Source organism: Camarhynchus parvulus, chromosome 1 (genome assembly GCF_901933205.1).
Source record: "Camarhynchus parvulus chromosome 1, STF_HiC, whole genome shotgun sequence".
Taxonomy (NCBI): Eukaryota; Metazoa; Chordata; class Aves; order Passeriformes; family Thraupidae; genus Camarhynchus; species Camarhynchus parvulus.
In genome coordinates this window covers 30847026-30873232 of record NC_044571.1, presented here as the reverse complement: position 1 = coordinate 30873232, position 26207 = coordinate 30847026, and the positions used below count along the sequence as shown (strand labels likewise).

At 40.3% G+C, this 26207-nt stretch overlaps 1 protein-coding gene across 3 annotated transcripts in view; it reads right to left on the bottom strand.

The window, feature by feature from the left end:
- The window catches only part of AFF3 (AF4/FMR2 family member 3), a 321693-nt gene that overhangs the window by 251729 nt on the left and 43757 nt on the right, over positions 1–26207 (bottom strand). For all 3 annotated transcript variants that reach the window (XM_030957367.1, XM_030957375.1, XM_030957383.1), the window contains 2 exons: positions 19323–19443; positions 13348–14193 (listed from right to left, as the gene is read on the bottom strand). In XM_030957367.1, the coding sequence (XP_030813227.1) occupies positions 13348–14193; positions 19323–19443 (967 nt within the window). The remainder of the gene's footprint in view (positions 1–13347; positions 14194–19322; positions 19444–26207) is intronic.

Here is a 26207-nt window from a genome sequence, read left to right as displayed (position 1 = left end):
CCAGGCTTCTGTTAACCTTTCCTCTGCCTTTCCAGGGCTGATAGGCTCTATCACAGGATACTTCTCGCTGTGTGCTTGTACAGCACCTTGCATAATGAATCCCAACCTCAGGCTTTTCAAAAAAACATTATCAAGAATTCAAGCTTCTTGTCAAACCCAACAGAAAACCACCCCGTTGTAGATTTGCTGAAGAATAAGCAGGAAAGAATATACAGAGCTGATCTGTTCTCACAGCTCTTTGCACCATCCTGCAGTTTCCCTCTATTCTGTGCATTTAACCCTCAGTTGTAATCATGCACCTCCAAAGCCTACCTGAATCAGGACAGTCTAATTTTTAATCTGAGCATATCACGGTTTAATCAGAAAAATTTTGTGTGTGCCTATTACTTGTTATTTAATCCGTGAAATCCAGCCTATAAAACCTGTTGGTGTAAAGATAAGCACTTTATTTAATATCCAATTAAATGTGGTCACCAGAGAAATCATAGCTTATGCAACTTTATCAGAAAAAAATTAATCTATTTCAGGCTTAGCCCAAAATGTCATAAAAGAACTCATGAATTTAGATAGGAATCCACTTATTAGCCAAAGACATTTTCCTATTGAGTAAGAACAGTCTAAATTGCTGCCTATATTTATACTTGGTTCAATCAAATTTCTGTACTCAGTAGCTGTCATTGATTTTCAGGACAATTATCAAACAAAAATGATGAACAAACTGCAGGAACATTATAGAGTCTTTTTCAACTCCACAGTAATCATTAGAAAATGCACAGCCTGCTCATTGATAATGCTTTAATGGCTCACAGGGTGACATCATCAAATTAAAAAGACAGTCACACACGGAAGGCAGAAGATTTTCTTTTTAGCATTACAATTTACCATTTTAAAGTTAATTGTATTTCACTTGGTGTTTCAAAACACACAAGGCTGCACTGAAAGTTACTTTTTTCATATTGTGTGATCATGCCCAAACCCACAATTTTAGAATAGGGAGGCAAATAGTTGAACTTACTTCTTTAAATTAAGCAGACTTTCTTGCCCTGTCTGGAAATTGATATCCCTCAGTTCATTAGCTGACTTTCCCACAGGGCCTACAAAGGCACATTCCATTTCTATACCATTTGATTTGTCTAGCTGATTTATTTTAAAAGAAGTAGTCTATATTAAGATTATTAAATAATATCTATGTAGTATATCATTTCTATGTTATTTATTATCTTCAGTAAGAAATGTATTTCACAGTACAGAAAACTTGTTAAAAAAAAGGTGTATAGGTGTATCAGTAGAAGTAGCAGAGCTGCAGTTAGTTGCTGGGGCACAGCAATTTTGGTTTCTGTCTACTGGGTGAACCCAAGGCAAAAGGATTAAAGTGCAATGGCTAAAAATCAGTATTAAACAATGATGCTTAATGGCCTACTTAAAATTAGTTCAGTGATCCAGCCCCAGTCTGCTGAGTACAAAAATACCTATCTGTAGTCAATGCATAAAATGTATCATACAGAAAAGCTACAGGAGAGTAACTCACACCTGGCTGCAGCAGATTTGCTGAACTGTATCTTCCCCTCCATGCTGTAAATTCTTTTGTGGTACTCTACAGATAAGGAGTTCATTTGCAAAGTTTGGCATGGCTATCAATTTCATATAAATTAAAAAAAAAAAAGGAAAATTATTACGTGGACAGCATCTTCCTGTCACTGAATGGCAAACCTAAGCTTCTCAGAAGAGGCAGTGGATGTCCATTAGTTAGTTTAGCCCTTGCTCTGAATACACAAAAATACAGTATGAAGAAAACAGCAGCTTTATTCTGAGAGCCATCTCATGGATGAGAAGATGGGAATGGGACATATGATCCAGTACATTTCAAGAGAAATTAATTAGGCCTGCATTTGGGTGTAATTTAGAACAGATGAGAACCTCGCCTGGGCACCACACCCAAGAATCCAAGAAGGTGGGGAGTGCTTCTTATACTGGTAATGTGCCAACCCCACAGGTCCCCAGTTGCTGGCAGCAGCTCCAGAGGGGCAGATCCCTGTCCCAGCTCCTGCCTGGCCACTGCACCGGGCTGCAGGGAGCCTCCAGCCCTCCCCGCCCAAGCTCACTCAGGTACAACGCCTTTGCTCAGCAGAGCTCTGCCAAGAAGCGGCAGCAGAAGGATTTGCTTCTCTGTGGACCTTCAAAGATTTGTGGCGGGTACTTTTTAGCTGAACTTCCTCTGTGGCAGCACTTCATCCCTTGCTCTTTATATAGCAGCAATTAGCATATCTGAGAAATCCCCATTCGGCATGTTTTATGGTCTCTTCTCTGTACTGAGATAGTTCTGTAAGTTATGAGCAGAGATATGCCATAATTCCTAATGTACAACTGTCAGGAAATCACTCACGTAGATTTATTCACTGAACAGTTGGTGAGGAAACCAATTCTGAAAAGGGAGCTAGAAACTTTAATTACACGAGAGAAAAAATTACTCAAGCACCTCAGACTGGTCAAGAAGCTCCTCTGATGTGCTAAAGACATGACCTGAAATTAATAGATTAATGCACCATAGTGTTTTGAGTTCAAATGCTGGCTTCTGCCCCAATTTTTATTCTGTATTACTATTGCTGACTTTCTTCAAAGTAATAACAATGTCAAAAAACAACCACAACTGTTACATCTGCACTCTGGAACAAAACAAAGGAAGATTGAAGACAAAAGACCATCTTCCCTCGAGCAATATCTTCTTGACCAAAGGAAGTTCATGAAATGTAGAATAGAAATATTCCTCCCTGTCAAACGCTGGTCTTGCTACCACTGAATGCAATGGCAAAACCCCTATTAATTTCCAGTGGAGAATGTGCAGCGAATAACTCAGATGGAAGTGGTAAACCATAAGTGACATAATCACTCAGGAACTGTCTCTACCTCAAGTGATCTAAATGACAGGAAGAAATAGAGTGAGAAACAATAATTTGAATTTAGTAAGAAGCCTTTAGTTATGTTTCTGCGTTTACTTTCATCTTACAGAAGAGCTTCATGTTCCACTCTGAATGGGGTCAGCTGTGGCACAGGCATCAGAACACAGAACTGGGGGTTTGGTCTCTGCACTTCTGCACTCAGCTTTGACAGCAAGACACCCTGGCTCTGCTTCCTCTGGGCCTGTGGCCAGCCCTGACTCTGCCCAGCCTTCCTCTGGGAATGGAGTAAGGTGCATGATCCAGGTGTGCCATCCTGTCCTCTAGCAGCCTCTCACATAATTTTCCATCTGATCTCTCCACTGGGACCACCAGCAAGTGGGGCCAAGGGAAGCAGGCCTGTTCTGGCAGCAGCAGCATCACAGAAGGTGTCCCCATCTGCCTTCACCTCAGCTAATCCCTTTTGCAACCAGATTCAAAATATTGTTTTCAGAGTTGTCATTAAAGCTTATGAAGAGCTTTGAAACTCCTGAATGCAATAGATTACAGTAGTAAAAAACAGAATTTTTGTTTATTGATAAGAATGCAGCTGGGTATGATCAAAAGCTATATTTCCTATGCTTAGGGGTGGTGGGAAAAAAAGGACCTGCTGTGTTTCAGATGTCAGCTCTTTGTAGAGGTTGTTCACAGATATTTAGACACCCTGTTTGAGCATGAAGTTTTGCCTCTTCCACCTCCCACAGAAGCTATGTGTACCCACAAGCCCAGATTTGTGCCTTTTGCAGTACTACTTATGGGGGCAAAACAGGTAATGCATTTTCCTCCCAAGACAGTGACTGCACATCTGTGAAGTGAGTGATGCCCCACTGTCTAAATTTTTCTTCTTATGGGAGGGGACAAGCTTCTTTAGAAATAACCACAACCATGAAGTTTGAGTCTTTTTCAAGGGTGTAGCTTGGATATAGGTCCATTCCTACCTGAGAGCAGAAACTGCATGGGAAGGAATGCTGTCCTAAGGCTTCCTCATGGGAACAAACATACTACAGAAAAACAATAACGTTTTGGGCCTTGCACAGCCATCTCTAAGCTACTGAAAGATCTTGCAAGCAGACCTTATCATAAATTATGATTGCTGCTTATGGTATTTTTCAAACTGTCTCACATTGCACTTGATCCTCCCATGAGGACAAGAATTTAGACCATGACTAACTCCTTTTCGGTGAGTTTCCCAAAGCATAATTTCATTCTTTTCAGTTTCCCACACAATTCTTTTCTCAGATTCCTTCACTGTTATTGAACCCAGTTCATTTTTATGTCCTCTCTATCTATGTATTTTTAACTCTTCCTGCATGCTAAACATTAATGATTTAGTGCAAGGAAGACAATTCATCATCTGCTAATGGCATTTTCCCAACTGTCCTTCTCACACTGCACTTGGTCCTTCACACTTTTTTTCTAGACAGCATACTTCTGCTCTGGACTGCTACTTCCATGAAATCAGAAATTAACCAGCTAATAGGTTTTATTGTATCAAATGTCTCTGGTATTATGCTTTCTAATATCAGATGTCCCTGAGATAGTAATTAAAATCAGAGAAAGCCTCTTGGAAAATATTTCAGAACTGCCAAATCATGGTCATTTTATACACTTTGTATGAATACTTTGTTTGATTGTATTTGTGATCAATAATCTCACAGCTGTCTTCCCCTTTTCTCCTTTAGATCTCAAAGTTTCAGCAGTCACATGAAGTTGTACCTACCTCTGCATTTGACTGTGGTTGTACAGCTACCTTTAAATAAATGCAAGATTTGATTAGCAATAGATTATGCTGGTGGCATTTGAATACTAATAATCTTTAGCATGTGCAAGAAAAAAAAATCACTTTCAATAGCTCATTTCAAAGAAGCTATGAAGCAGAGAGTCTTCCATCCCATCTCCCTTAAACATCTGTTAGTGATAAGAGCTAACAAGAAATGCTCTTGGTTTTCCTTTCTTTCTAGTTACATAAGCTTCCCTTACAGCCATTTGCAGTAAATGCAGAGGAGTATGAATAGCAATTTTTGGTTCTGAGAGAAGATGCTGGTTCTCAATATTCCTGACCTGTTGGCTCACAGGCTTGAATTATTTTTGTATATTTATCTTCTGAATAAAACGTGGTGAAAAGCAACTTCACATCATGCCTTCATTTCTCAGACAAACTTGATGGTGGGAAGGGAAGAAAGTGGGAAATGTATGAGGGAATTTCAGAAAGGAAATACTTGCCCTAAACCATGTAAGGAGCAGCCTCAGCCTTTCTGGCATGCTGGTTTTGACCCATGAAATAAAAAAGGTACCATATTTCAGAACATGCAACTGTTATATATGAAATACAATTAAGAGATTTGGAACGACATGAATATATAATGTACACATTTCTTTACAGATGCATTTTTCTCCAGACAGTCCGGTGCCTGCTCTAATTTGGAAGCTATCCATTTTCATACAAAGTTAACCAAGAGTGGCAGGAAATCAGATGCTTACATTATATATCTTTTCTGAACTAAAAAAAAAAAAAACCACCCTCCTGTTAATTACTTTTCTAGGAAGCTATTTTGTGATACCACAGGGATAGATCTTTCATATTCAGAAGTGGTACAGAAATGAAAACTTTACAACGCACAGTGTGAATAAAGTATGCAACATGCAGATATTTAAAAGTATATTTGTCTTCAATTATTGGTATGTGAATATGTGACCAAAAATAAAGAATTTAACTGCTTCTGTTCTGGCTGGATGAATTGACAGTTGCTGGAGATCTGACCTCTTTAACCTTACACATCAAGCGGCACATATCCATTATTTATTTAGCTGGAATTAACAGTGATCTGTGAAGCTCACTGTATTTTCCTTGAGTTCTCTTGCTTATCAGTCATATCTGACCCCTGTGAGTAAGTTCAGTGGTAGCTCTTTCAGGTCATTCTGATTCATGAAAGAGTGGGAAACTACAGAACAAAGAAGATACATAATTTTCATGGATTTTTTTATTTTTAATTTAAAATATCCTAAACCACCTTTACATTCTACATGATCCCTTACAGATTGTGAAGGCAAAGAGTAGACAGAAATGCCCTGCCTTGCTATAATTATTGGAAAGGAGGACGTGAGCTGGTATTAACATAAGTACTCTGCAGAAGCAGCAAGGGCTTGGACTCCTCACCTGACAGAACATTCCAGTGCTGTGCAAGGGGAGGTCTGGGAAACAGAGTCCATCTAAGTATTTCACTGGTAATCTGAACTCTATAGCAAGCCCACCCTTGCTCTCCCTCTGAACCTTGACCCTCTCTTTTGTTTAAGAAGCATGAACCAGATGGGGAGAAGATGCTCAGCCAAAACTCCACGTGGAGGGCAGTTTCTTGTGTTGGTGGGAGTGCCGTGCTCCAGCACGCAGCTCCTGCAACCACATCCAGAAGAGTTGCTTTCTCCAGCTGCTGAATACCTTCCAGGCCTGGGAGCAATCCATGCTAATGGGGCCAGAGGTGGAAAAGTGATAGCAATACCGTGTATCTTTTCAGGCACATTTTACAAAGAACATCTATTAGACTACTTTGTTTCTGGTCAGGACGACTTTTATTACGTGCAGTTATCATCATAAGCACTACAATGGATTTAAAAAAATCAGACAAAATGTGCAATTAAAATCTGGGGTTTGTAATTCCAGAAATCTTATTTCCTTCATCAATAACTTTAGTGCTTACCACAGGGAACTAAAGAAGCAATTAAACATGGTTGTGGACATTTTTATGCATGCACTCTTGTATCAGCTCCAGAGCTGATTCATAAACCAAGCCATCCACTCAATGGGGGCAGGGAGGGGCAGTTAAAAACTAAAAGGCAAGACAAGTTTCTCACAATTAATCATATTACTACATCCACTGAGCTTTCCTTACTCCAAAAGTGGCTACTTTTCCAACTTCAGAAAAGATGGAAAGACCAGTTTTATCACAGGGAGGATCTGCCCTATGAGAGACCCGAATTAACTGCTCAAGTATGTTTTCAATAATTAGAAAACAACAATCTCAGGGAAAACTTGCAAAAAAAAAAACAGGTGCAAACATTAAGGAATATCCTTGAAAATTGTAAATTTACATCTAATTTCAAGATATTTTTCTCTGCTCATAGTCATCCTACCAATAAAAAACAAAGAGGAACAAGTGATTCACCATAGCAACAAACAGACAGCACATACCATATGGTAATCAATCCATACAGAAAACTTTAGAGTTTATTATTCTATTAAATTCTTTATTTTCAAAAACCTATAGATAAGTTTAGCTAGTGCTGTCCCAGGAAAAAAAATATATTGACAATTAATTCAAAAGAGAAAGGAACTTGTTTCACTGAGGGTAGGAACAGTAAATTTAGGGATCTCTAAAACTAAAGTAAAGGTGTCTAAATAGCATTTCCATTCTACAAGAGCTGTCATGGAAGAATAACCAGAGAGATTAGGCCCACTGTGTTCACTGAAGCTGCTCTCACACACAGTTGTTGTGTGCCTTGGAGACTACAGAAGGTGAGAAAGGCAAAGGCTTCTGTCATGATTTGAAAACTATACAAATAAAAAACCCCTTTCACATTGTGGTCTCCACTGTGTTTCTTCAGAGCATTTCCAATACCACTCTATTAAATACACTCTTTCTTCACAGTCCCACTCTGTTGAACTCTGCCACATAAATACAGGCAGTAACACCCAGCCCTCCCACAGACACACTTGAAGGTCCTGAGTAACTCACCACTAGCAGGGATCTCTGCACCACACTGTTCTTGTTGTGCAGTTCTTCCTGTTTAACGTGGGAAAACATTCTTTATTTGTGGGGAAGGTCAGTGCTACCATTACAGGGATGAATTGATCTGTGTCTCCTTGTAAATGCAACACGAACATCTGGGAAAGAAAACATCTACAACTGCCTCATACTTACAAGTACTCAAGTGCTGTGATTGCTAACTGGCTTCTCAAGCACTGCAATTCTTCAATGAAGTCAATAAATGGTAGAGGAGTATCAACACACTTAATTCTGTGCTTGTGTCTCCAGCCTCTTCGGGCGCATCCTGACACGGTGCCGGAAGAAGTCTGGACCCTTTTGCTAATGCATTCAATCTCTCCCTCCCTTCTCATCTAAAAGCATCTTTGACTGTGCTTTTATTTGCATTTCTGCCCTTCTGGGCCAGAATTAAACACCCTGGGATGTAGAGAAGAAAACCTGACTTCTACTCTTACTCCTGCAACGCTTTAACTGGCTCCACTGCAGCCAAGGGGATGTGGTGTTGTGCCTCTGAGGAAAAGCACTTATTCAGATCTCCTCTAAACCCTCTTCCTTCCTCATGAGATACTGTTTCCCCTCTACTGTCCTAGAGATCCAGATATGTGGGATTTCCAGATGAAGTCATGATAATGACTATATTCCATATTTAGTTTTCACGGACCTTCTGTTCTCAAATGAAATGTAGCAGCACATGAACTTGCATCTTCAGTTTTATACTGGGATGGAACTGCTTATTATACATGCATCTTCTTTAAAGAGACTGATTTGGACCAAATTATCAACACTGAGGCCAAACTGTAGTTTTTTCAGACAGAGGAAAGAGTTATGGGGTGTTTTTGCTTTCCATTAATATGTGGGATAGAGCTGATAGGCAAAAAAGAGATTGCAGATTCAAAGGACACTTGCTAGAGTGTGTGCCAGATGCTGATAGCTATATATAGCCACTCAAAGGAGAATGACTGCAGAGAGTATCTTACCCAGGCAAATAGGAATTTGCGAGTAAGAAAAGGGCAAAAATTAAAAAAAAAAAAAAAAAAAAAAAGGAAAAAAAACCCAAACGAACTCAACCTTTAATCTATGGTGCATTACTTCTGCTGCAGAAATGTTAGTACTCTGTGAAGTGAATAAGAAAGAATATGTCCTCATGACGACCTTACCTACATTTCACATAAATGTGTTTCCAAATTTAACAAAACCAAATCTTCCTTTTTACCATTAGACTCACAGTCATTCTTGAATACAACCTCTATTTCTTTGTTCCATAACCCTTAAGAGAAGTAAGCAAAGGACAATAGATAAGGCTTCTTCAATGTAATAAAAAAGCAGCATGCAGCCTATGAGATGAAATTCAAAATCAGAACTTGGATATAAAGACCATGATTTGCCACCCTATGGTTTTCTTATTGTTTCACTCAAGAACATTTTAGGAGAGGCACTTGACTTCCCTGCCTCTTTTCCTCTATACCCTGGTATCAATTTTTTCTTCCCTTTTATCCAATACAGTGGGATTTTACCTACAGGATTATAATTTCTAAGTAGTTCAAGATGTGAAATACCAGCGCTTGAGATGATGAGCTATCATTTCTACAGAGCAGTATGGTAATTCTGGAATGACCAGGAGGTTGGGTATGGATTCTAGTTAACACTGATGAACCTGGCTACTAAAGATTAAATTCCCAAATGAGTAAATGCTACCTTTCTACACACAGGTCTATCCAAATTATTCTCATTAAAACAATTTTAAAAATTTATAAGCTTCAGTCTGTGTCAAGTCTATTGAAGACTTTCCAAAACTGATTAAAAATATAAAATGAGTTATTGAACTGCATTAAAAATCAACCTTTTTCATGTATTGAAAAGTAATGGTCTATAATTCGTATTCAAGAGATCTTATTTCAAGTGAATAATAATTGTACTGCAGCCAACTCTGTGCCCTGCTTCTCTGAAAACCTCATGGAATGTACAGAAGAGGGTTTTGTATCCTGCTGATCACACACACACACTTTGTGTGACACTGCTGCTTATTCTCCAGTCCTTACAGGGAAGCTTAACTTTATTTTATTATGTGTTTATTTTTCCACTGATGGCTCTTTCAAACTGGTGAACACAAATGGAAGTGCACAGGTATCACAGAATGGGTTGGGTTTGAATGAATGTTAGAGATAATCTAACTTCAACTCCAGTACCGTAGGCAGGGACACTTTCCACTTGACCACATTGCTCAAAGCCCCATCCAACCTGGCCTTGAACACTTCCAGAGATGGGGCATCCACAGCTTCTCTGGGCAGCCCTTCCCAGTGTTTCACCACTCTCAGAGTAAAGAATTTCTTCCTAATATCTAATCTGAACCTACCCTCTTTCCGCTTCACGGACTTCTTGTCCTATAACTACATGTCCTTGTAAAAAGTCCCTCCCCAGCTTTCTTGCAGCTCCCTTTAGGTCCTGGTGCCATAAGATATCACTGGAGTCTTCCCTTCTCCAGGCTCAACAACCACAACTCTCCCAGCCTGCCTTCATAGGAGAGGTGCTCCAGCCCTCTGGTCAGCTCAGTGTCCCTCCTCTGCACCTGCTCCAACAGGTCCACATCCTTCTTGGGCTGGGGGCCCCAGAACTCATGTTAGATAAACTGATAAGGCTCTGGCAAGGGAAAATACTGAATAAGGGGGAGAGAATCTCAGCAACAATACAGGCTAGGTGCTAACTGGCTGAACACGAGCTCTTCAGTGAAGGACCTGGGGGTTTTGGTGGACAGCAAGCTGAGCAGGAGTGAAGGACCTGGGGGTTTTGGTGGACAGCAAGCTGAGCAGGAGTGAATGACCTGGGGGTTCTGGTGGACAGCAAGCAGCCCAGAGCCTGGAAGGCCTCCCAGCACTGCCTACAGGAGCCCTAGAGCACAGTGACTGCCCTGCCTAGCTCTTCTCAGCCACACACCTTTGGTTTTAGCAGACACAGAGCTTCATTTCACTACCAGCACTTCAGATACCCTACCCCAAGCCCTTTGCCCCTCTCCTTCTTTCCTGGCTGATCTTAAACAGCTTTCTGCCACTCTCATTTCTGTTTCCATGTAGCTTCCAGGCACTGCTGTAGCCTCCTTGTCAGCCTGCTTTCCCTCACAGTCATCCTATATGACACCTCAGCTCTTCCCACAGCCACTGGGGATACCAGGTCTGTCCTGACCAACACCTTAGCCTCACTCTGAACAACAGAGGCTTCATTTTGCCTGCAAACATTCACAGGACCACGGCAGCTTTTGTGCTGCAAGCAGCTTCAAACTTCTGGCCCTAAGAGGGGATGGCAAACATTTGATGTAAAGGAGAAAATTTATGAGTTTAATAGCAGAAATTTTTTAAACGGATGGGAATTCTTACACAACTCTACTAGAAAATTTATGATACAAATAATAGGAATGGAAAAACATTTTGAAATTAAAAGAAGTCCAACTGAAAATCAAAGAGCGGGTGGATTAGGCAACACAAAATAAAAAACTTTCAGTCTTGGTCAATATTTCTCCCATTAGCAATACCAGTGGGTTACCAGTTTCAGCTTGTGCCACTCGGGATGGAAAAAGTTAGAACAAAGAAAACATCAGGATAAGTGAAAAATAGCTGGTCTGTTGTCTTTCATTGATTTTTCAGATCTAAACATTGTCTTTCATTAGCTCCAGTTTCAAACCCCAACACCCATAGTACCTACTCTTTTTCTTCTCAGAGATTTGTCCATAAATTTTCATAAAAATCTTTTTTAAACCACCAGACACTGCTTTTGGTCCACTTCCTTCAACTTCAGTTGAATGTTTATATTCTGTTATCAAATACTCTTTTATTAACACTGCATCACATAAAATCTGTGAGAAATTGGTGAATATTTTAATAGGTAACCTGCAGTCCACTCTCTCCTACTATAGTCTACATTGCCATCAGTATCTAAACAAGCTAGTTTAAAGTGATCTCAGCTATGTCTCCTCATCTAGAAACTGCAGTATAAACTTATGCTTATGCAGCAGCATGGATTGCATACAACAAATTAAATCTTTCTTTCCGGAGGTAGATGAATTTGGAATGCAAATGGTAAATCCTGAGTTTCAGACAAACAAATGATTGCCTATCAGAACTCCTTTCCACACTAGTCCTTAGAGTATTGCCTACATGTAGAGGGGGGAAATTTGAAAGAGTCAGATAATTGCCACAGGCATCTTTAATTCTAACAACGCTTCCCACTTGCAGATAGAAGCACAAGTCTGAAAGAGGCAATAACAGCTAAATGGATATTACTATCTGCCATTACCTGATCTATCTGCACAATTACAGCACTTTGTGAATGTAAATTTGCTTATAAGATCTAGCTTAAGAGCCTAAAACAACCCCTTTTCAGGGACAACATATCACCTACATGTTGTTTGGAACTGATGGAACTTTCACTTAGAGAAAAATCACAGAAATAATTGCTTCCAGAGAGATTTCTTTCCCAAACCAAGCCCAAGGGGAATACAAACAAGAGTCAACTCCATTTCTGAAAAGCAGGCATTAAGAGGCCACAGAACTCCACCAAAAATTAGATTTTTCCTCTCCTTTAACAATGCCAGAAACAAAATTTTAAGACTTAAAACATCTCAAGACACACCACAGCTGTCAAAAAAGAGTAAACAATCATTGCTTCTTCTCTGAGAAAGTCACAGTGATTCAGTCAACTAGAGTCCTATAGTTCTATAAATACTATAAATTGTTGAATTCATGGGAGATCTATCAATTTTCACAAGAGGATGATGTGACCACCTTTGTTTTGGCATACAGGCCTTTGAATATACCCTTGAATATAAAAAACACCCTTTATTCTGCCAAAACAAATCACTTCCTTCCCATCAAAACAGACCAAATAGTCAAAAAACAATCACAATCAAAGTGGTAAAGTGAAGTGTCCTCGTGGCATAAAAAGAATGTGAAATAAATGATTATACAGTAAGTCCAAGCAGACATATTTTATTGCTGATAAATAAATGTTGTCTAAAAGCTTTTTCAGACACGTTCTCATACTTATAGCATGGCCAGGTGTATTGGGTCAACCCACTACACCAGGTTTCTACAGATGGAAATTCTTTAAGAAGAAACCTCAGTCTTCTCATAAATTGGCTTGAAACACAAATAGATAATATTAACTAAAAGGAGAGTCTCATTGCTCTATTCTCATCTATTCCACAGATTTATATTGCGTACGTAATTTATTTAGATTGTGAAACTACTTTGACATTGAGGATGGCAGAACTATTTCTGGTCACATTCACTTCATTTAATCTTTGCCAAAGAGAAAGAAATCAATGAAATATGAACAGCAAGAAGCAATTCACCTGCCAAAAAAAAATCCAGGTTTTATAAATGAGCACTCTGGAAAGAGTCAGTGAAATAATATATACTACTAGAAAATGTGCCATTGTAGGAAGTATTTTGGTTCCTGAAGACAATGAGCATTTTGCTGTTGAGATACCTTTAAATTACTGTGAGGCTGCTATTTGCAATATACTATATCAATGTCACCAAAAATATCAACATGCAAACCAGTATGTTAAAAATATGTAAAGAGACAGGTACAATAAGACATCATCCATCCATCTGTCCATCCATCTGTGGGGTATGTTTTATAAGAAATATAAAACCACTTACTTCTTCTTGCTTAGGAATGCTGAACTTAGTGATCTTTGACTTGGTCCTGGCTGAATCAGGCTTGCTGGAAGGCACTCCCCGATATGACTTGGTTGTCTCTGCTGGTAACTTCAGCTTTGGAGACTCATCTGGAGCCTGGTCCTGACCGTCCATTGGCCTTACATAGGCTGTTGGCTTCTGCTGACCCAGACTGGGCTTTGAAGCAAGAGAAGGTGGGAAGTTTTGGACACAGTGCCCCCCACCATGCTTTGCTGGCCTTTCTTGGACTTTGGTTCCTCCTTCTGAGCTACAACTGAGCTTCGCTGCCTGCTGGACTCTGTTGGTGTTGTCTCCTAATGTGGCCCTCAGCGAGCTTTGCTGGGCAGTATTGGAGGAAGAGGAGGAAGAGGAGGAGGAGGAGGAAGAGGAAGAGGAAGAGGAGGAGGTGGGACTCGATGCATAGCGTTTTAGTTTCTCCAAATTGGATTTTTGGCTGGCCAGTTTGAAGTCACCCTTGTGTGACTCCAGCGACCGGTGTCCGTGTTTGCTCACTCTCTGCTGGCCATCTGAAGTGGCATTATGCCCAGCCTTCTGCCAGCCCATTGTGGCGCTCTTGCTCTGCTGGGCAGCTAGGGATGCTGGTGTGGAAGAAGTAGTGCTGGAAATTGGAGGAGGAGGAGGAGGTGGTGGTCTCGAGTCTGCGATAAGATGTTCATCAGTCTTGGGGAGAGATGTCTGAGGAACCCCAGGTTTTGGAACCCCAACGAGATGGCTCTGGTTTGACCGGTCAGTTAACAAGTCTTTCATTTCATCATAGTTGCCCAAAGTATTCTGGATGCGATTGGAAAGCTCATCCCCCTTGTTAGTCTGCAAAACAAAAATCGAGTGTTCTGCTACAGTCAACATAAGAAAAACAAAATTCCCTGCATGCTTCTGCTGAAATCCTTACTGAAGTAAGACTGCCTTATTCAGCAGCAGCGTTGAGGGATGAAATCGAAAATCCTTATTGTCTCTGAAGACACTTGTCAACATCTTAAATCTACTCTGAACTGGAAAAGCTATAAAGGGCCTTAGAGTATATAAAAAAAGAAATCTATCACAGATATCACGCTGTAGTTAAAGTATATTACCTGGAAACTGGAAAATTTATTATTGCAACTGCACAGAATGGTTTGGATTAAATCTGACCATGATAAAACTTTTCCTGTAGCCCAGTGCAAGCTCTCCTTCAGTCATGAATGAAAACACTGCATTCCCAATTTCTTCATCTGCCTGCCTAAGTTTTCATAACCATCTGGGAAGCCACACAACATCCCATGCAAGCACTGAATGAATTTGTCAGTCTATGCCAGCCAAATGCTCTGAGGTGACTTGAAAACAGCTTGTGGGAAATGAGAAAAGAACAGATTATGTCCCTTCTTTAAAAATGCTCTGACAGGGTGCTCATTCCAGGGCACTCTCCTCTTAAAAAAAAAAAAAAAAAGGTGAACAGAACCCTTGCCAAATTCTTCACATTTCTCAGTGCTTGCTGTGCATAGCAGGGGAATACAGCCACCCTTCCTCCCCTTCAAGATTAATTATTGTCTTAAAAATGATCCATTTACTTCCTGACTGAAAAGGCAGAAGCTTCACAAAGAAATAAAACAAGCAAACAAAACATGCTGGAAAAGATTGAAAATTCTTGCTTTGAAAAGCCACTGTAAGCAAAAGGGTATATCATTAGCATTTTTACAGCAGAGATTTTTTGAGCCCTGCCAAAATACAGGTGTGTGATGTCCTTTGCTTTATGTTTCCAGAGGAAGACAGTAATGAGGCAGTGGAGTTCTCCTTTCCCTCTTCCAGACATGGGGTCTGAGTGGGAAAACCCCTATTGGTTTCAGAAGGCCAAGCTTTCATCTCAAGACTCTCTGTTTTAGAGGAAAACAGAAAGAAGGAGAAAGAAGGGAGTAAAGGAAGTGGAGAAGATCCTCAAGATCCTCTTAAAGCTACATTTAAAACCACAAAAGATGTAGCAACCACATCAATTACTCTGGAAAACTGGGGGGAAGGAAGGGAAGGTATTCAAGAGCAACTCCCCAGTTTTGAATCTTTTATTTTTAGGGTTTCCTAGTAGAAACCCTGAACCCAGACAAAAATGCACAGTAATTGAGTGCTGTGCTTGCCACATGCAAACTTTTAGAGGTCTACAGTGGAAGCATTATTATGTCTTAACAGTAGAAGCAGTCCTGTTTTGCGTCAAACTTTTCTCCTCAAATTTCAAGGATGCTACATTGTACCTGTAAAATGTATTACACCTAGCTTTCTGATATGATTTTTTTACTATGCTAACAGAGCTAAATATATATATCAGTAGTATGCACTGAAGGGGGGGTAGGAAGGGAAGAACATGAAAGTCTTGCATCTGAAACATTGCTTTGGAAACTTGGAGTAAGATGGCTCAAGGTTCAACCACTTTAAAAAAGGGTGTTCTTTCACTTAACATGAATAACACCAATGTCCTATAGAACAGGAAACTATTAATGAGGCTAAAGATGTGGGAAGCATTACATACATTTAAAAAAAGAAGGTTGGAGATATCCTCACGTGTCTCCTGAAGTCAATGAAATAGCTTCTACACTTGGGCATCTCCTTGACCAGCAGAATTATGTTCCAGGATGCATAGAAAACTTCCCTTTTACCCAGTGCATCTCTTTATGCTTCACTGGATCCTCCACCTTGTGTAGAAGTATTTTTTCATCTTCCCTCTATGGCGGGAAATCTGCTGTTGGGCCTGTACTCATTATTACTCAGCCAGAGTGTATGTGAGGTTTCTTTCCCTGCCAGGAGCATGGCAACAATGACCACCAAATGGAGGGGGGCTCCTGGCACCCACAAGTCTGCCACAGTGCAGACATCTTGTGAGGACAGCTCTCCACCCATCTGCCCCTAGCTCCATGAACCTAAAAAAATTAGTGTGCAGGTTTTGCCCCTAAGAAGTCCAACTTCCCTAAAAGAAGGTCTGTTTTTTTCTGATGGCTTCTCTGTAGATGGAAAGGAAACAGAAGCCTAATTGCAGATTATCTGTAGACTGTCAACAGCTCAGAGAAGTCATTGGGTTGTCTTCTACACGGATGTGATGTGAAGGTCACATACAGACATCTTGTACTGAGAGATCTCAGATAACCACAAGAATAACTGCAGCAAACTGGTATCATGGCACATGCTGACAACTGGTCTGTGCTGCTTATTCCTTCAAGATGTACTGGGGACAGCTTTAGGTGAGATTTTGTGTTGAGCTGATCTCATACAGGAGAGTTCACCTACATCCTCTTGGGAACATGGTGGGATCTGAGGTAACTTGTTATGAGCTTTAGTTTGTCCTATTATCTTCTCTGAAATATTGCTGGCCTTATTTAAGCATTCCCACAGGGAAAACATGGTCACAAAATGGGTAAGTAGGAAAAGCATTCTGTGCAAACATGTCTAACTTAGAGTGCTCTGATATTCTGTTGCAATGCAAGACAAATCCAAGCATTTGAAGATGGCAACATATAACACTTCTAAAAATAAACCTGATGGCTGCATGGAACGCCAGCAGAATTTTTTTCTTCACTAAAAATACTTACATAGTTAAAGGGGGAAGGTGTTCTGTCCAGAAAACATCCAGAACTAATTTCCTACTTTTTCATTTCCCTGTAAAAGAGATTTTATGTAAAAGATAGTAGATTTCCTGTAATCCTTCATAGAGGGTTGCTATGGATACTTTGAACAGGATAAGGGGCAACCTGAAGAGTCAGGATTTTTGAGAAAATTTGATGTTACAGTAGTAGTGATACATGTCAAGGTGAGAGAGGACATAAGATTTAGGAGATTTCCAGCCTGCCTTTGATTTTCAGATATGGTCTTCTGAATAGCATATCCTTTGACTTTAGCTCATGTTTCTCAAGCTGTGCAGAGGAATACTGAATTTAATCAGAGCTTGCAGTGAATGTCTGCTATAACTTCATTCCCCTCTGGAAACCCCTAAAAGGTGAACGTGATCTTTAAAGGGAGTACAAGTGGGTTTCAGTTTTGCTTCTGCAGAAAGGTTTCCTCTTTTGCAGTTAGGCTCTCTCCACAGTAAGATGAAAAAGCCACAGATCTTTCTCCCTGCACTGAAGGTTCACAAACGCTTGGCTTAGTTCAGAGAGCCCAATGTCCATTGCCATTGCATACATGATATCCAGAGTATGCCACTGACAGAAGTTTTCATGTCCAATGCTATCAGAAGGACTGATCACCCCAAGCAACTCTGCTACACCAACATAGCTGTGAGTTATACTACTGTCCTGGGCTTTGCCTTTCCCCAAGTCTCCTTGACAAAGTTAGCTGTAGGATGTATTTCTGCAGCACCCTCTTTACACATTTGTTCAAAATAGGAACACAGTGTTTAAAGGTAAGAAGCAGGAATGGAGCCATTATTTGCTTGCCTCATAGGATTATCCACTCAGTATCCTCTCTGCTTCTAGAGGCAGCAGTGATTTTTCATCCACTCCTACCTAAAGCTGATGGAATTTTACTGTGGTTGCACAGAGGTGCCTTCTGGCATCCTAGCTCAGAAACTGCTGGTGTGTCCATGGCACAACACATCTGTGTCATGACAGTCAGTACATCAGCACAGAAGTAATAATCAAAGTGATACCGCTTTTATAAGTGATTTGAGCTTCAGTATTGCCAACTTGAGGCACCAAAGACAAAATAGTACTGGGGACACAGCAAAAGGCCAGACCTTTTTGTGTGTGGTCTGTTTGACTGGACCAAATGGAAAATCATTAAGTCATCACTGCAGCATAGCCCTCAAGAAATGCCAAGACACAGCTGACTTATGCTTTCAAGGCTTTCTTCCGTGGATTAGCCCTTGAATGGTCTCACAGTAGACATTTTCAAGAAGGTCATTGAGGAGTTCAAGACATCTGACATGGTTTCTAAATGCCTTTGTAATGAATCTGAAATCCGGGCAGCTGGAGGTCAGCTTCAAGGCAGGCAGAGCTGTGTTCCTTCAAGAGACACGGTTTGAAAGTGGAAGATCTTTCTTTTTTATTAGGGACTAAATACAAGCAACAATCTGGAAGAAGAGCAAGCTAAAAGCTGACCCTGGAGCACAAGAATTAAAACGCAAGCATGGAAGTCAAAGCAGAAGCCAGGTGCCAGGTTCCAAATAGGTCTCCTGGAAAGAGGCACTAATGCACCCTAAGCATCAAGGGCAAGTGATGCTGCATGGAGGGAAATGCTCCACAGTGTGGCAGCTGTTACAGTAACTTGGACATTTCTGGAAAAGCACAGCAGAAAATACATGGTTATGGTTTGATACATACATGGGGTGAATTGAGGGAGAGGAGCAGCCCCCATGGGACACTGCTCTCTGGTCCTGTTCACCATTTTCAAACTCCTGCATTGTGTAAAAGGCTCTGCTTGACCTTCTAATGGGGAGTGATGAAAGACAATTGTGGCTCATCAAACTGTTGTTACCATGAGGAACAACACAGGGAGTTGAGACTTCTATGCTACTTCTGCCTTTGGTGGAGGAAAAACATGTATAGCAGACAAATTTTCCTATTATCCTGGTAATTCTTATAGGGAAAAAAAAAGATATTTCAGTACAATAACCTTAGCCAGGGCACAATGTTTACAGTAGTGCTTGCCCTTCACACTAGTCTTACACAATTGGTTTTCTTCTAAGTATTGCAAAACCAGGATACTTTCACCTTCACCTCCTAATTTTAATTCCATCTCAAATATTGCTGGGATGTTTCTAGTTTATTTCACTCGTGCGCTGCTAAACACTAGAAGAAGCTTTATACACATATATAAATATAAATAAAATCTGACTCAGGGAATCATGCATGTTCTCCGTGAATTTTGGGAAGCTACCACTTGTGGGAGGGTGATGAAACCTGGACAGTGCCTTCTGCAGGCTACATTTTTGTACTGAGGAATAAATAAATAAACAAAGATTCGCCCAGCTGGGAAGCATCTACCTTGTAGGGTTCACTGAAGAGAGAATAGCTCGTGTTAAACGTGCCATTGTCCTGCTGGGCCTCCTGGTTTCTCCTTTCCCACTCCTTCCTTCGCAGCACATTTCTGTCTGGCTCATAGACACTGGAGTTAGGGGAAAAAAAAAAAAGAAAAGATAAATAGTTTTTTAACAGTTAAAAATTAGAGGGCAACCTATAAACCAGCGTGCATTTAAAAGTTAAGAACTCTGTTTTGCAGACAGATGGCAAAAATAAGCACAAACATGAATCAGATGAATGCCAGTTCAAGTAGGCTGGGGAGGTTCAGGTCTCTGGGAATGTTAGTGCTTCCTTCACACAGTGAATAGATAATTAAATTCTTACAGAAAAATAAAAAAGGAATCGCATGGCAGGATCTAGTCTGTACAGAACTTCTCTGCTTGAAACATGACAAAGGAAATATCTAAGCAACTTTGACAAAGACTAGAAGTTCTCTTAAGGCAGATGGTAATTGCAGCTGTGAGTAAATAGAAATTATGAACATGTTCCCACTTATGACATATCCTCTGAGTGTTGTATGAAAACGCTCCTTTTTTCACATGGCTGTGTTTCTCTAGTGATTCTTTCATTAACTAGCTCCCTAAAGAGCTGTTAAAACTATATGCTGTAGTGGTTTCCACAGTTAAGTTGCTTCTTCTGATCTCTGCTAATCAGCCAAGTCATGAAACTACTACTGAAACAATTCCTCTTTCTGATGGATTTGACACTATCACAACCACAGAACATGAATAAATGAATAGTGGCACAACAGTGTATGTATGGCTAGTAGAGTGTAGTTGAGAGAGAATAAAATCACTGCATTACACAACAGCAGTAATTTTTAAAAATTAACAACTTTAGCTCCAATACAGACATTCAGAATAAACGCTGACTTTATTTTCAGAATTCTAGTTAAATACATGACAACATAAACCAGAGAATTCTTATTCTGAATTTCTACAGAACAACACCTTTCAGGTTCACACATTTCAGTTTATTATGTTTTATTCTTCTCACAAAGGAAGTCAACATGTCTAACAAAGTTAACATGCTATTTCAGGACAATGTGACGAGTATGCTGATTCCCATTTTGCTTAGCTCAGCTAATGTTTTTCCTCTGACAGAGTAAATCTGTAAAGTAGGAATATGTATTAATGCCATGTAAGTGCACCATGTGTTAATAAGATAAACGTTGTCTTGCTAACCAGCTTCCCAGTTAGCAAAGCATATGTTGCATTGGCTACCCACGTGATGCTACCTAGTATGCCTCAGGCAAGGCAGCCAAAAGGCCAACAGCTATCTGATTCTAATTCAGGACTGGAGAGAGCTGAAAATACACAGGGTATGTTAGATGCTATTAATACTTAAGAACAATGCCTCAACATTCACTAAATGAACAGAAAATCCTTTGTTTTCCTGTTGATGCTGCTAACTCTAACAGGATTGCAGAGCAGCCTTCTGATGGGTCTGAGGGCAGATGCCAGGGGCCCAGCACAGCTCTCAAACACAGGGGTTTGTTGTGAAACACGGGGTTTCAGCACAGCAGGCTGAAGACAGTGTCCAAACACCACCTTCTTTACAGCCACTTACAGGTGGTTGAGAGTTTTTGGGTTTTAATCCTATACTTTTCATGAGCGATGCATGTTATTCACTCCAATACCATCTCCTTGAGAAGCAGCAAAATGAGAAGGCCATCATAGGGATGGAGCTCTGGGCATGGAAAATGCCTTCTTCCAGTAAGAAGGGGATGGTGAAGACCTCCCCATGGGCTCCTGGGGGTGAGAACACCTCCTGCATATGCTGCACATGCTGGTGAGACCAGAGGCAGAGCAGTTGTCATTGACTGCTGCGAGAGCAGAGGTCTTCAGTTCATTGTGCCATCAAGCCTACTGCCATCAGCTGAGTCAGTTAACCACCCGTGTCTAAACCAGACTTTCTGCCACGCTTAATAACTGTTGTTAGGCTGGGCTTTTCTGCAGTTTTAAGAGATCAGGTTATAACTTCATCATCAGCTACATGTCCCCATCCAGAATTTCCAGACTCTTTGAGAAGCTTTGGATTTGTACTCTACCCTGCATGCAGCCAAACAGAGATGGGCAGCTTCCTGAAATTAATTGCAATACTGGTTTCTACCCAGTTTCTAGGAAGTAAATAAGTGCAACATTCTTCACGAGTCTCCTCACACAAATTTAAAAATTCGCTGGTGTGGTAGTCCTAAAGTGGAAGAACATTTAAAGTGGAAGAACTTTATTGGACAGAGATATATTTGATGAAGCCATACAAGTCATCAGGTCCCTGAACCCCCTTCTCAAATGAATTCACTGCTGGCAAGGCAATGCACAACCTGCAGTAATTCAGAATGATTATGCAAATGTCAGAACCCTGTGACAATGCCTAATACACCATCTACAAGCAGTAAGTTAGGAAGAGCTACAAGTTGAGAGCTGTGTTCCTTTGGTAATACCAGATGGCAAAATGTCTAGCATTTGTGAAGCTGCTCCTTATTTGCATGAACATTGCAGCAATCACATTTCCTTGAACGTATGTCACCAAATGTATTTATTTGTTTTGGTTCAAGGAGAATACTGCCAACTGCTATAATTGTCTTTATTGCAAACACTTCAGTTAACGGAAAATTATTCTTTTTAATAGATTTCTTCTTTATTTTTTTTAAATTTGCAATTTAAAACAATCCCAGAGGTACCTTTTAATGGTTTAATCTGTGTCTTGTTTCAATAGCTAAGCCATGAAGAACAAGCTCATGAAAACCTCATGGCTTTTTCCTCATCAGGGCATGTCTACATATATGAGTGATATATGCACATATATGTGTAGTATGCATGCTCAGTTTTGTAAGACTTGGAGCCAAAGAACATGCAAACACTCACCACTCATAAGTCAGTGTCATTTATATTTGTTTCATACAGGTCAAATCCCAAAAGGTGAATTCAAACAGTTTTTAAATGGTATATTGTTATTTTTAAAATGTTGCATCTGTTTCTAATTCATGCTTAAAGGACATGAACCAGAACGTAACCAACAAGTCAAACTCCTGCAAAAGTTATATATGAATAAAGGTTGTATAATAGAAATTAAATTATCTCAAATTTGGCACATTGCTTTTTTGATTTATCTCAGCCCTAAGATCTGCCAAGACACATGCTGGATATACCAATGAATTGTGCCTAAATGCCAGTGTCTCAGGCTCAAAGAGCTTTCAGCACACCGCCACCACCCCAGCCACAGCATCCCTACTTCCTCTGGTTCTTCCAGGATACACAGAATAATTTCACTCCCAGATATTTGCCCAATGAGATTTCCAGTGCATTGCTAAACATGGCAGAGTAGGTACATTTAATGAATTTTGATCTGCTGTGATACCTTTTGGCAGATTACTTGGATGGTTCCCAGTCTTTGGTCATGCCCCTGGTGAGCGTGGCTCCCTGCGAGACCAGCACACAGAGAGAGCCCAGGCGTGCTGACTCCTGCTGGGAGGGTGGTAGTGGCACCAGCCTCCCCACAGGAACACTCACAGCTTGCTTCATGCTACTCCTGCCATCAGAAGGAACTGTTTCCTTTAGTTCTTAATTAGAAATAGACAGAGACAGCTCAGGGGACAGCCTAGGAGCAGAGCAATAATTTTACCTGAAAAACCTAGGACTGGATTTAATCTCCTACAAAGTCCAAAGAGTTATGTTGTCTCAGGCTAGGCTAAAAGAAATCATATAAAAAGCTTAAGTTTTAGGTGTTGAAAAATCTCCTTTTCTTTTTTTTTTTAAGCACTCTATTCCTGACTTGCTCAGATATCATTTTTTGGAGCAACTCAAATATAAAGGTCTCATCTCCATGATGAACGAGGTGCCAACAGTGCACCAACATATTCTCCTGTCCTTCAGCTTGGGAACACCCAAATTTGCATTCAGAGGAAGATGTCCTTTCCCACAAACGAAGCACTGCACCTTCACAGAGGAATTACATGGTGTGCATTAACGATGCTGCTTGACCTTTTCAGAAACCACAAAATTGCTGCATCACGAAGGGGAGATTCTGGAAGGGTGCTGTTATTCTGTTACAAGATCACCAGCCTCCTAACAGCTGGCATCTTTGAGGCTGTTAAAGACACAGGTAGGTAAAATGAGGGTGAGATTGCTGGCACTGCCCTTTCTTGGCATCAGTTTTATTTTCTGGAAAAGGAAGGGGGCTGTGACCCAGCCAGCTGTACCAGCACGACAGAGGAAGGTGTTACCACATGTGTACAGAGACCTGGCCACAATTTCTGAACTTATTGGCAACACCCTGCAATCTTGCCTTTGCATTTCCAGACCTTCCAATATAATTTTCCAGTCCAAAGATTTAGTGTATTATTCCCTGAATTGTGAGGGCTTTGCCACACCCATATATACTCACATCTTCCTTTTACCTCCCCATGCACATAAATACTGCCAGATAAATTTAGCAGGAGTAGCTTGTTTGTTTGCAGTTAATGTTTACCCAGGAGGCTGATCTCCTTCACCTTGGCAGCTACCTGTGGCACTTAGCACAAAACATTCAGAACCTGAAGTCTAGACATATTAATTACAAAAGCAGAGCTGATGCTTCATGTTAACAGGCAGCTATTCTTCAACTGTCAAACCCACAGTTCCTGGCAGTCCTTTGCTAGGGAAGACCTACTTCCTAGGGCTAAGCTTCTTTCCCAAATTTTGTCAACCTCCCCACTTGTTCTTAAACTGACCCTTCTTCTTCCATTAGGAAATGAAGAAGCTCCATCAAAACATCATTGGGCTACAACAGCCACTCCTGGCATCACGGGAGTGACACCATCCCCAAGCTGCTGGGTGCAGTCCACATCAGCGTTGTCATTATATTACTAGAGTTCTATTGTTATTATATTGCAAGGGTTCCATACTGCTAGAGGTTCATACCTCTGTGATGTTTCTTGTAGGCAGCTCCTCTAGGCACTGACTCTTCCTTCTTCTGGCAGTAGCCAACTGACTCCAGTTCCCCTCAACCAACCAATCCACTCTTTTATAACACTCTTCTTATTGGCTACAGCTGCAGCCTGTTAAAGTCAGGCCTGCTCCTAATCTTTAATAATTAACTCAGCTGCAACTCTTTAGGGGGTAACATTACTTACTATACTACCATTATTTACTTATATTCTATCCCCCTACACATCAGCACAGTACTGATCAAGTTCCAAACAAACAAAAAAACCCCACCTCAAAAACATAACCCATACAATAAGTGACTAAAAGATATGTGCATTTCAAGAATAAACCTAGACCCATGAACAAGTTTTCTGCAAGGACTTATATATCTTTGAAATTAAATTTTAGCACACGGTCATTTTTGAATTATGAACAAAGCTAGAACTGCTTCAAAGCTGTGGAAAACAGGCAATATTTCAAGAAAATAAATTCTAAAATGGTTTACTGATTATTCTCAATATTTCCCCACAAATTTTAATCTGGCACACAAATCAATATACTAAATTTCAGGCTGAAGTGAGGACATTTTCTTAAATATTTAATAGTCTAATTCTCCCCTGAATTACTACATTTATGCCAAAGTAGCTAAATAGAGTAAGTCAAAGGAAAAACTTACACAACACCATAAAAAAGCAGCCCAGCCCTGATGCAGGACAGTGATTATGAAACTCAATTCAAAATAGAAACTGGATTCTGAATTTTAATGTACCCTCATTCCTGTATTTCTGCCATATTTTAAAACTCAAAAGGACGAGTCAGACTGAGACCCTGTAAAGGCAAAAGGTTCAAACATTTTCAGAAAACAGTCTTAACTCTAATGATTTAATTACAACAATTGAGGTTGTCTTGTTTGCTGAATCTCCATGCTTAACATAGTAGTGTTTTCTATTTCACTGTTCATGTCCATGGTTTTTGCTGGCCAATCTTTAGGTACCAGTTTCATTTCCAGATAAGCATAAATGGTATCTGGTTGGAAACTCATTGCTGACAGGGTATAGGGAGCTCCAAGATATGGCAACCTTTCATTTTTGAGCATTAAATATTTTCCCTAATGATATTTGAACTATCGGTTAAATTATAACAAAAGAGCTGCCTTTGATGAACAAGTGTCATAATCAATACAATACCTTCCTAGGCTACAACTGGCCTTTTTTAGACTTTTTATCTATCCTAAACAGCAGAAGTTAATTTGAGGATTTTTACAGTATTTTTTCCCATTTACAAACAGAAATGCCGTGGGGTAAAGCAATTACTCTGATTTACTGTTTTCACTTTGATTGAACATAAAGATGTAGCAGGGTCTCAAAAAAGCAGTAACTTAACAAACTGTGCTCCTATCCACAGACAGATAAAGTACCTATTTTGCTATTTCAAAGAGTTTACCTCCAGGCAGCAGCACAGAGCAAACATCAATCAATGACATGTGTCTAAGATGAGATTGATGTTTACTCTCACAGCTTTTCATCTTACATCCAATAAATTATTTTTCCTTCACCAAAGTGCCTGGTTAAATTTCATTTTTCACTTTGCAGTATCAGTTTTAAAACTTTAGCTTCCAGCAATTTTAAAGCTAGGCTTCATTGACACTTCAGCTTTTACAGCCTGTTTATGATTTGTATTAGCCATGAAACACTACAGACCAAACATGAATATGATCAGGGGAAGCTGAGCCGCAGCAGCCTCTCACACAGTGGCAGGTGCAGGCTGGAAGGTGTGAGATTACTTCAATTATCTGCCTGGAAATTCCAAGTCCAAAATAGGGAGCTGTATTTTCAGGGGCAGATATATTGCATCCACCAAACAAATGAATATATACATATCATATCTGCAAAATCAGCATCGCAGTGTTCAGGTCAGGTCTTCTGAGGGTTAACACTGGGCA